General features: G+C 30.2%; 1 protein-coding gene across 1 annotated transcript; it reads right to left on the bottom strand.

Moving 5' to 3' along the window:
• Positions 1 to 7,485: 7,485 nt before the first annotated feature.
• LOC129287513 (patatin-like protein 4) lies at positions 7,486 to 11,135 on the bottom strand. The gene is made up of 7 exons (XM_054923703.1): positions 10,927 to 11,135; positions 10,461 to 10,645; positions 10,145 to 10,319; positions 9,230 to 9,388; positions 8,840 to 9,124; positions 8,072 to 8,247; positions 7,486 to 7,868 (listed from the first exon to the last, which is right to left on the bottom strand). Exons 1-7 carry the CDS (start codon positions 11,053 to 11,055, stop codon positions 7,805 to 7,807), a joined length of 1,173 nt encoding a protein of 390 aa, XP_054779678.1. The 5' UTR covers positions 11,056 to 11,135; the 3' UTR covers positions 7,486 to 7,804.
• Positions 11,136 to 12,744: the final 1,609 nt, after the last annotated feature.

Raw genomic sequence — 12,744 nt, 5'->3', positions numbered from 1 at the left:
TAAAGATCTGTGAAAAAAAAAATTCTTGAGAAAGATAGCATGTGGTTTGAACTATTTTCGCAGGTTTTTCCCAAACTTTTTGATGAATAATAAACCTGCTAAAGACGAAGAAAGACCAAGCCAAAAAATATAAAAAGATAATGACATAAAAGAATCAACAGATTGAATTAAATTTGATTAAGGGCTTAAAAATTTTAAAATATCAAATAAGGACCAAAGATCTTTTAGTAAATTACTCTAAAATTAGCTACTCTCATTCCGTGATTTGCAACCATTAAACCAAGAATTTATAAGTCACATTTGCTAATTTGTAAAAGAAAAACTTGTCAAAAATATCACTATTTCAAGTGATTTTTTACTCTCCTACTCTTATTTGCAACTCTCAAAATATATATGTACGAGTAAAATTTGTTGATTTGTTAAGGGAAATATTTTTTATGTAATAATATATTTTACTTGAAAACTCTTGATACAGCCCACCAATCAACAAAATTACAAGTCATTTACTTTCATTATATATTTTGATGCCTTACACTTCAAAGTATTTTTACGCTGGCATAAAAAAAATAACACTAAATAATTTATAGTCTATTACCTCATGTCCCAGTTACCAAAATATATATATATATATATATATATATAATCTGATATGTTCCCAAAATCCAGTTTTGTTAAACTTACAATAATGACAAATTTGATATAAAATTATCCCGAACTGGTTTCCCATAAAATTGACGTTTCCAAGTAGCATAGAACACGGAAATCCAACATTTGTTATTATTTTTTTGCCAACCATCCATTTGTTTTGGTCTTTTTTTTTTAATAAAAAGTTTGGTCTTCTTAAATAAAATTACAAAGAATTTATATTAAAACAATTCATAGACTTGTATGTATACAAATGGGAAATTTGGTTCAAATTCAAATCCCCATGCATCAAAACACAGCCTCAGTATTTAATTTATTTTGCATTGACTTCATTAAATAAAGTTTATAAATATCACACAAACACTGCTACACTGATTAACATCTAATACTACCTAAAAGGTAGTATAATTTGATAGAAATTTTACTACCTAAAAGGTAGGAAAATTTTTCCCTATCATTTAAAAATATATATATCACATTTTAGGACAAACTTGGCTGTTACAATAAAAAAATTACGGTATAAATAATTTTAAGTATAATTTATACAGTATTATGCTTTTGTAGTTTCAAACAATGAATAAATGTTTACATTATAAGATAGTATTTCCCTGAAATAGATACCAAATATATATCCATCCACAAATTAATTCAGGTATGTATAAGTATACTAATATTGGTGTATTCAATATTACAAATTGTCCCTAGTTGTTTCAAATTTTAATATTTGGTCATTACTAAAAATCAGTGATTTAATTATTATATAGATTTGTTTGTCAAAAATTGGGTGATGTGTTTGAATAACAAAAATACCATGCATGCTAAAGAAATAGAGTCTCAAATATGATCAAAGGGTCTTCAAGGTCCCTTACCTCAATTCACTCAAATGTAAAGATGCAAAAACAATGATAGGTTGATCTTATTAAAATATAAAGTTGCAATGATTACAACTATAAAATTGCGAGAACAATTCTAATCTAAGTACATGATACAAAGTAAATTGAATTTGAGACTAAATAATGAGAATGTTATGTGGAGATTGTCTAGTGTTGATTTTATCAGTTGGATCCCCTTTTATACTTGAACGCTTGAGACCGTGGTGTTTGAAAAATTAAGAGCTCATTTGCAAAATAATTGCTATTGCTAGACATGGTCCAATGAGATTTGGGACACATTAGATAACGATCACACATCCTTTTAATGGCCTTCCACACTCTGTCACTCCGAGTCTTAAAGCTCATGCCCCCAACCTTAGCACGTGCTTAGTACATGGACTAGGCTCCATTTTAGGTTGAGTATTGGGCTTGTTGTTTTGTTTTCTTTCCTCCTTGTTATTTTGAGCTTGCCGTTTCATTTTAAGTCCAAACAAGATCAAGAGACCTCAATGGTCTAGGTCTTCTTTCTTTTATAAATCACGAGAGTCTTGGTCATTATAATTTATTCCAAGTCTTGTCAATTTAAAAATTTTGGTTGTTACAAATTATTGGAAAAACACAATCTTTGCTTCTTATAGTTTCATCAAGCTTTGTTTTTAGTCTTTATAGTTTTGTTACAGTGTATTTAATGCCTATAGTTTTAGAAAAATTGGGCAACTTTTGTTTTTGAAATCCCTATAATTTTCATTTTTTCAGTGCTTTTAGCCCCTACAGGGACTGAAAAACATTGAAAAGAACTGTAGGGATTAAAAACAAAACCTAATGAAATTATAGGAACCAAAAATTATGTTTTCCCTAAATTATTCGAATATTAAAAATATCAAAAGATGCAGTGTTGCAGCTTTCCCCCCATATTTTGTTCACTTCTAGAAAGTAGTATTTTTCCCAAAAAAAATTAGTGTAGGAATTTTTTTCAAAAATTTTCCGCTACATTTTTCGTGGGGATAACTTGGATAGAAAATTTCATAAGAAATCTGTGAAAAAAATCGTGAGAAAGATAGCATGTGGTTTGAACTATTTTCGCAGGTTTTTCCTAAACTTTCTGCCGAATAATAAGCCTGCCAAAGAGGAAGAAAGAACGAGCCAAACAATATAAAAGGAGGAATGACATCAAAGATCAAATGATTGAATTAAATTTAATTGAGGGCTTAAAAATTTTAAATATATAAAATAAGGACCAAAGATCTTTTGGTAAATTACTCTAAAATTTCCTACTCCCATTCCATGATTTGCAACCATTAAAACAAGAATTTATAAGTGTTATTTGTAAATTTGTAAAGAAAAAACTTGTCAAACATATCACTACTTCAAGTGATTTTTTACTTTCATACTCTTATTTGCAACTCTAAAAATATAAATGTACGAATAAAATTTGTTGATTTGTTAAGGAAAATGATTTTTATGTAATAATATATTTTACTTGCAAATTCTTGTTTTCGAGGATGTAAATCATAAAATGTGGGTAATAAACTTTTAGACCAATATATTCAAGGACGTTTAATCCTTCTTTTGAATTTCTAAATTTTTTATTATTTAATTTTAATTTAATCTTTTAGTGCTTTCATATCATTTCTTTGTAATATTTGTAGGTTGTTACGAGGGATATTGTATTTGTAGGGGGGACAAGAATATCACTGTTTGAATTTTTTAAATGTTACTCTTGGCCATTCAAGTAGTAAATACAAGGAATTTTATTTTATCAAATATAGGGAAAATATTTATTATTCTCTTCTCATGGATTGGTTTTGAGATAACTTTAAAATTTGAAAAACAATATATCATAGTCATAATATGAACGAATTTGATTAAGAGAGAGAAAAAGGAGGCAAGTGTTCATAATTTGATAATTAGGTCATTATGATGACCCCAATACCAATATTACAATTTTTTAAAAACATCAAGGGATCGAGTTTCGTTAGACACACACACACTATAATTACAGTCTTGGTCGTTATTTTAAATTATATATTCCAATTTCACCTAAAAAAAATTATATATTCCAAGAGGCCGGTTTGCTGATTCAACGATGATAAGCCATTGAACGGAGGAATATTAAATTTACATTTTGATCCTTGTTTAAGTAAACAATATATATATCACATGTGTGTGTCTCGCTTTTATATATATATATATATATATATAAACAAACAGTCAAGGATAATTTTTTTTTAAAAAAAGTAGCACAATATACTACTTTGGTCTATTTATAGTGGCAGAGTGAGTATTATTTGATGTGGTCCTATTTACAAAAAACTTCAATGATTATTGTATTCATCTTTTATCTTTACCATTTTATTGCTATTAAATGTTGGGAATATTATTAAGAGTATTTTATATTTAAAGAATGTATGTTTGATAGAATAAAGTTGGAAACTTATTGAATTTTTAGACAAAGTTAATAAAATTTAAATTTTTCTTTCATTTTAGTGAAAATATTGAAAATGGCTTATAAATAACATCAGTATACTTCTTTTGGCCCCTATTATAGGGAACCTTCCAGGAGCATTTTGTAGTCACTAATATAAGGCACACTATGTGGTATTAATTACATTTTTCTAGTATTATTCTTATTTAAACTTATTAGCTATAAGCGAGTAGAATGTAATAAAAATTTGAAAGTTTTTCATTTAAATAAGGGTAAAATTGAAAGCTTATTTTATTTTCAAACAAAGTTAACAACTTAACTACCTCTCATTAGTTCTAATGACATAATTGAAGGTTCTTTATAATAGGGACTAGATGAAGTATTGTTTAAGCTGACAAAGTTTGATTTAGTTCATATGAATACAACTCACACCTAATAAAAGGCATGGATTTGAATCATGCTGTCCACTTGAATATCTTGTTATGGATAATTTTTAGTTATATACTTCGGAACTTCTCTTACAGTATATCTTTTGTGAGCCTCAAGGCCTAGCTAATTCACTTGAGTCCCGTTTGATTATCTCAATTCCATATCTGTCCAGAACCTATTCCTATGACAGCTCTCACACATGACTCCCAATTATTATAGGTAATTAAAAAGTGGTATCAGATCTATGTTTGATTAACATCAATTAATTTATGGGTTTAATTTGTTTTAGGTATCAATCCAGATGGAACTACTCCACATGGTGCAGATCATCATCTTCTTCATGAGGTTCGTCTGTGTGTCAAAGATGATGGGGTTACACTCTTTGATTGCAACGCTGCTTCCATTTTTTCTGCTCCTTAACCTTGACGACGTTTTCTCACACTTTCCATCACGCATCGCGTAAGTTCATATCTTTTCTTTCTCTCTGTTTACTGTCCTTTCTTTTATTCAGTGTTCTAATTCTCTCATTCTTATATATGACAAGTTTATTTATGAAAATAGACAGATGGATCTGGCTAGTTGGTCAATTTTTCAGCAAATATATATAGATATATATATATATATATAATGTGCACTTTAACTATATTTCTCTAACATTAGGTAATACCACAACAAATGAGTCTCACAGTATTTTTATTATTATTATTTTGGTACAGGGAGGATGTTGCAAGGGCTCTTTTTTCCACCTGGTTGTGTTAATATTGATGTATCACGTTCAAGTCTCTGTAGTGTTTGATTCGTGTAATAAAATATCTCTTTGGTATCTGTTTCACGAAATAAGAAAATAATTCCAATCAAATCAAATGTGATACTTTTGCTTCTATAAATAAATTTCTAAATCATAAGTGATTTGAAATGTTTTTTGTATATCTTTGTTATGATGGAATTCAACAAGGATAGCAAAGGGTTATTCGATAAAATAATAACAGAAATAAAGAAAGGAAACAAAAGAAACACGACGCATTGTATATTTAACTAATTTCCTATATATGAAGACGTTATAACAAGCGGCTCTATTGGAATAAATATAATAATTTATGTAAAGGTCACGGCCTGAACAAATCAATTATGTTTGCGGGTGTGTAAAATTTATAGTAGTTGCAATATTTAGTAATGATAAATACTACTTCCTCCTATCCTTAGTATAATACACCTTCAACTATCTTATCAAAAGACAACTAATTAAGTTATCAACTTTGTTTGAAGATATAATAAACTTCTAATTTTACTCTTGTCTAAATGAAAAGTTTTAAAATTTGCATTACATTTCTCAATTTTAGTTAATGAGTTTCAATACAGGTAATATTAAAAAAACATAATGAATACCCTATAGTGTGCCTAATGTTAAGGACAAAAATTTTCTTTAGAAGGTCTCCTAATAATAGGGATCGGAGGGATTACATCTCTATGTGAGTAGCAATGGGGTTATGTATTCGATTGTGTTCCTGTTTTTAGATTTCTTTTTTGGACTTAATTTCTTTTGACTGCAATTTATCTAAACTATGCTTCCATTACAAGTTTAAATTGTTCAGGTCAAATTTTAACCATACAGGTTAATTTGTACTTTTAAAAGCTATCAAATCTAAATAATCAAATTCGATTTGGCAGTTCAAGCCGCCTCCTGCCTCCCCTAAACCTTGACCTTGTTTTCACGTCCATCACTCATCATGGTGTGAATTAATTTTCAATGTTCCCCAATTATCGCATTTTTTCTATTAGGTGAGGAGAATTTGAATTTTATTTTTATTTTAAGTTTCAATTCACTTGCTATCTCTTGACTTTCATAAAGATAAGTTTATTAATAGTCTGAGACCATGAGTTCTTTTTTGGCTCTGGAGTAATTTGCAGAAAATATTCATTTCAATTACATTCTTAATTTTTGGCTCTGGATTAATTTGCATGGCCTTACATTATATTACTAAATTTTTTATTTGTACAATATTAATGAAAAGTAATTAAAAGAAGAGTACTAATTTTGTAGTCCAAAGCGAATGAGTTATACCCTTAAAAAGCAACAAACAAAAAAACCAGATTGACACTTGTTTCTTAATGTTGATACATGTGCCATCTTATTCATGTCGTAAGTGTTTGATTACTGCAATAAAGTACCTACTAATAAAAGTATCTATGTTCGATAGCCAATGTCTTCATCACATGATTTTCCTCGCATGACATCAATTTGGAATAGAATCTTTATAAGGATGACTAAATCAATTGCAAAGTTAATAGTAAAGTAAAATAGATGATTTTTCTTTTCAGTTTTGCTAAAATTATACAGAAAAAATAACAAGTTGATCTATTGGCATAAACATACAATTAATAAACAAATCAATTATGTTTATGCGTGTGTAAAATTTATAGTAGCTGCGATATTTAGTAACGCATGAGAAATAGTACTCCTTTCAATCCCTACTATAAGATATATACCTTCAACTACCTCACAGGAACAAAAGAAATGAAGTTAAATTATTAACATTATTTAAAAATAGAAAAACTTTCAATTTTGTTCCTATTTAAATGAAAATTTTTCAAATTTGCATTACATTTCTTTCTCAAAGTTAATGATTTCAAATAGGGATATTATTGGTGAAAATATAATAAATACCCCATGGTGCCTTATATTTAAGGACCAAAAAATGCTTCTAAAAGGTGTCACGTAATAGGGATCAGGGGAAGTACATCAATGTAAGAAGCGATGGGGTTATGTATTTAATTGTGTTCCTGTTTTTAGATTTTTTTTTGGATTAATTATACTAAACACCTTTTTGGAGACTTGAGAGAGAGCAGCACTTGTTGGTACTTTAGTATTATTGACTAGCATAATTTATCAATAAGAGGAAATTACATATATTGGGGCTGGGGTTAAATGATTGAGCATTCTTAAAATAAAAGGGGATAAATAATCTTAGGCCTAATTACCTTAAAAAAAATTCTAAATCAATTTTTGCTTTTCTGAGTTTTTATATTCTCTCACACATTTAATTTATATTTTAAGCACAATAATCATGTTCACACTTTTCATATATATATATATATATATATACAGCAGCTGGACACACAGTAACGGCTTCGTATTATTGCATTCATATTTAAAATAAAGTACAATGTATAAAAACCATACCACACGTACGACTGCAATCCAACAAGGTAACATAATATTTAATCACAAACAAACCCACGACCTAAGGGTCGCTACTTATTCTCTTTGGCCATTACATAATCATTAAACCACACAACAATCGACAAGGTAACAAAACGACTTCATGAAATAACACCATCACACTATTGAAGCCTTCACGAAATTACAGAACGACTTTAATGATTGACTCCCATATGAATATCACCACTTTAATGCCATATATAGCGACTTCACTTATTTATTAGTGCGTATATTCGCCAGACGTTCGCTCTTCTCTTTCACAAGTATCTCAGCCATCCTGCATTGACAATAAAACAAAATTAAAGGGACTCAATAGCCAGACATTAAGAACTATGTGTGTGTGTGTGTGTGTGTGTATCTTGAATATGCCAAAGTAAGATTCTTATTTGATCTAGGGTTTTAAGTTGTGCATGTAAACTCAGAAGAAATAAGCTATTTGTTAGGATTTGCAAATATATATATATATATATATATATTTACTTCTTAATGGCCACTGCATTTGTTGGACCACCGGGTACAGGTTCAAGCTTGAAGGTGTCCAAGTTCATCCTCGTCTCGGGTTGGCTTAGCAACTGATCTGCTAACGTTTCAAGATTCTTCAAGTTCTCCTCAGTGGCGCAATCCAAATCAGCCATAGTTTCACTTAATACATCTGTCTGCAGAATATGAATGAAAGAAATGGCTTATTTTGTGAACGATAATTAAAATGTAGAGAACATAACAAGAAATAGGTTTAAACTTATGAGTCATTCTTCTTCAGGAAGGGCCAATCCCATTGTGAGATTTAAATGTGAACACAATAACAGGCTTTCAGATTCCAGGGAAAAATCTAACTCTAATACCAACTAACATCACATCTTAATTCAAAAACTCAAAGTTCAAGTTTATGAGTGATTCTTCATTATTATATACTCTCTTTGTTCCAAATTGTAAAACACTTCCTGGGGGAGATTTAGTGTTTCAAAATATCAGACGCTTTGGTAAAGATAAGATTTCATTGATTATGCTTTTTCAATATTACCCTTTTCATATATTCTATCTCCTTAATATTCTATCGCAAATAGAGCATCTAATAATGTCTGATAATTTGGGACAAAGAGAGTATTATAAATTAATTCCAACTTTCTTTGATAAGAGACTTCCCCCATTGACTCAAGTCCACTCACACTTGTAGCTAACAATAACACACACATACACACAGAGCCATGTGTTGGAAGTGTGGATGATAAAATATGAGATGAAGGGTACCTGAATTCGAAGGTAGTTGCTCTCAGCTCCAAGGGCGCGGAAAACAGATGCAAGATGATAATCAACAAGGTCTTGACTTCCATCAAGAGCAAATTCAATACTTGGTTTAGCCCATTTCAAAATACCCCATTTCTTTGCATCTTCGGCATTGTAAACATTAGGTTTCATGAATCCAGTTCCAAAAGACACCAACACAATTCTCTTATAATCATTTGGTTCAAAGCCCGAGAATTCTGGATTTTTCTTTGTTATTTGTTGTGTCACCTCACTGATAGCAATTAATGCCTGCAATGTTTTCAAGTTCATTCAAATTTAATAAATCATAAATGTCATAGTTTTTTTTTTTTAAAAGCACACACACACACACACGAAAGTGCTTAATTAGCTTACAGGATTGTTGGCTATGATACCACCATCAATCAAATTCAATTCTGTTTCACCATTTTTGAAAGGATAAGGTGGTAGATAGGTTGGCGCAGCTGAAGTTCCAATGCAAATATCTGACAACAAGGCGTCTAAGCCAGCAGGGACGTTGGACTCTGTGTTTAGCTGCATCATGCATGTATCCATATCCTTGTCAACTTTTGATGATCATTAACTAAAGCAAATTGTTGCAACCCTTTAAATCTATTTGGTAATTTAGATGGTTTCAATTTACAGTTTCCAATAATAATTTTTTGCAAGAAAATAGGGTAAGAGAGCAAATTGACCCTGAAATTATAGGCCTAGGAATGTATAGAATCTTAAATTCATATTTAGTGCAATGTTTTCATTCAACTTTCAAACATAATTCAATTTGGCCCGTATTATTAATAAAAGATAACTTTAATTATTAGTTGACCTTAAAAATTATAAAAAATGACTAAAAAAAATCATAAAGGACCCAAAAATTAAAGAAGGACCAAGAAAATTTATTGGTCCTTTTTTGTAATTTTTATATCCTTTCTGTCATTTTATGGTCAACTAAAGCTGAAAGTTAATTTCTATTAACAATGGAGGCCAGATTACACCTCTTTTAAAAGTTGAAAGGAAATATTACACAAAAAATAAATTTAGGATCATAATGCTCCTAAACCTACAATTTAGGGGCTAATTTTCTTTTTTATCCTAGAAAATATATTCATCCAAAAAATTGTCTTTATTTCAATAAACTATAAGCAGCTGTTGGAACCCTAAACTATACGATCCATCCTCTCAACATTTCAAGACAATGCAATATTATTCCTCTTGCTAAGAATAAACAGAGGGAATATCGATACTTAAGAATGGATTATGGTGGAGAATGGGTATAAATTTTATATATACCTTCAAGCTTGAGAAAATAGTGGGTCGGACTTGTTTCATATCGAACGTTGGGATTACAATCTTAGTCAACGTGTCATGCAGCCTTTTTCCATCCAGATGGTACTGTATAGCACTATGCAAATACTCTCCATTGTACTTGGGCTTGTAGAGATAGTTCCAGATAGATTTGAACCAACTTGAGTAAAACAATATTGAAGAGGAGTATGTGAGTATCATATAAAAGATTCAAAATTGAACAATAAAAACAGTACTTGGGTTTCTCATCACCGAATTACTTTCAAGGATAATTAGTTATACAAATTTGAAATTTACGTACTTCTTCGGGGGGAAAATTTGTGGGGATTCCTTTCTATAGAAATCTTTGATTTGTGGAGCGGAAAATAATGGACGATGGTTCCCATCTGGGGCTGTAAGCATTGCAGTGATGATTCCACCTGTGCTGGTTCCCGCAATTATGTCCAAATAGTCTGCGATCCTCGCATTCTTATCTCCAGAAACATTCTGAATAAAATAAAAAGTGGAGATCATGACATCTCAACTCAACTTAAAGTTCAAGTTTATGAATCATTTTACTTTATTATATATTAATTAATTTGAAAAGAGAAATAACTACCAAGGTATGAAAACATATCAGTTATTAAACTAGTTAAAGCATTGGTTTAAAAAGTAAATGGTTAAAACTGTAGTTAAACTATGATCAAACTGGTCAAGACACTAGTTGACCGGTTCAATTGGAAGAGTTGAACCAAATTTATATACTATGATAACAACAATATACGTACTTGCAACTCTTGCTCTAGTTTCATAAGTAGGATAGCAGGTATGATCCCTCTAACCCCACCTCCGTCAATACTGAGAATAGTGACAACGTTCCCAGCTGATGGAGGTGGCAGCTTTGCTATTGCCTCCATTACTTGACGAGCAATGAAGATCTCAGACAAATGATCAGAGATAGAGAGAGAGAGAGAGAGAGAGAGAGAGAGAGAGAGAGAGAGAGAGAGAGAGAGAGAGTTAGGGATTGCTTGTGTGCTCTTCGTTCGTTGGTGTGAATGGTATTTATAGACCCCATACCGGGCACAAAAAAATTTATATTACTTTCCTTTTGAAAAAAATATATTATGTTTTCTAAGAAAAATAACCAATATTTTACAAAAACATTTTTTTTATTTGTGCCCCTCGATAGATTATGCAGAGCTTAAGAGATGAGCCGAAGTGATTATGACTCATAGATATAGACAAATCCACCTGTTCCCACGCTTGTGAATAATTTGACTTCTTTGATTTGCATCTTAAGAAATACTCCAATCTCCATTTTCAAATGTAAGTAAATTTCAACTAGCTTATATAGCTTAAGAAAGTTGATTAAGCATAATAATTATATTTAAAAAATCAGATTAAAATATCCTTATAATTCATGTTTTTCTCTAATTTAATGATACAATCCATTTATGATGGGAAATTTGAAAAATATATAATAAATGCTTCTTAAATTGTGTTGTTTTGTTTATGAAATAAGGGATAATAAAACTTTTAGTCCCTCAAGTTTGTATTTGTTATTGATTTGGTCCATTGAGTTTGTTTCAATTATTAATTTGTTCGTTAATATTTAAATACAATAACACTATTAAAATTTGTTAACATAGACAATGGAATTTTTTTTTTTTTGCCCAATTAGACAATAGAATATTGATGGTAGCTATGTAAAGTAATAAAAGGAGAGTATAATTATTTATGTATGGGAAACAAAACAGGCTCAAAAACTCTAAAAAAACAAAATAACAAAATGCATGTAAGGAACTATGTTAATAAAAATTAAATTGATTTAAGAGTTAATTTGTTCTTATTTAGCTACATATACGTGCCAAATCATCATTATACTTTATATATTAGAATGGAAATAAAAAGTAAAATATAAAGTCAAGTTTAGCAAACTTTTAGGCTTCTTATTGTATGCAGATTCCATTATGCGTACATAGGTTAATCCCTCAAAACATGATGAATCAATATTAGAATTTCTGTTGAGAGAGATGTTACACAATTAAACATTTTAAGTGTGAGGGATAATTTAGTCTTTTCATGTCAAATTAGTCCAATCATTTTTTTCTCATTATATCAAACATCACTTGGTGATATATTTTTGGATAAAAGTGCAAATTTAACTACAAATTATTTTTTAAGAATAACTAAATAGCTCATACCATAAATTGATGTGAAATAAATCCTAATCTAATAAAAATATAGCAATGGGTGCCTACTATTAATTTGAATAAATGGACATTTGTTTGTTCAATTGTTTGACTTTAAAAATTATCAAGCCACATGTCATCTCTTCATTTGATCCCCTCATTTGTGACTCTCTCTCTGTCCCCACCTTTTCTTCAGGGTAGACCTTGCAATAGTAGCAACCTATGGCATCCAAAGTCATTTTCCAGCGAATCTGATAGCAGCAAACTCAATAGCCATAGCCTCCAACTCGGCAATCACAAATGTTTTCAATAGCATTTTTCCGGCAACTTGACAATGTAGGCCTCCCAACGTTGATGCTGCAACATTCTTCGGCAACATGACAATGGCGCAACGACAAATGCCAAACTTCCGAC

Source organism: Prosopis cineraria, unplaced genomic scaffold, assembly GCF_029017545.1.
Source record: "Prosopis cineraria cultivar Desert tree isolate PC_DT_omini unplaced genomic scaffold, ASM2901754v1 PC12, whole genome shotgun sequence".
NCBI lineage: Eukaryota > Viridiplantae > Streptophyta > Magnoliopsida > Fabales > Fabaceae > Prosopis > Prosopis cineraria.
Note: the sequence above shows the minus strand (reverse complement) of the source record. Positions and strands in the feature narration are given on the sequence as shown.

What these genes read in the sequence shown, in the direction of transcription:
- LOC129287513 (XM_054923703.1), bottom strand. Translation starts at nt 11,055, where the DNA reads ATGGAGGCAATAGCAAAGCTGCCACCTCCATCAGCTGGGAACGTTGTC. An exon ending in CAAATTTTCCCCCCGAAGAA is followed by an intron (nt 10,320 to 10,460) that starts GTACGTAAATTT and finishes GTTTTACTCAAG; the next exon opens with TTGGTTCAAATCTATCTGGA. An exon ending in GTATCATAGCCAACAATCCT is followed by an intron (nt 9,125 to 9,229) that starts GTAAGCTAATTA and finishes AAAACATTGCAG; the next exon opens with GCATTAATTGCTATCAGTGA.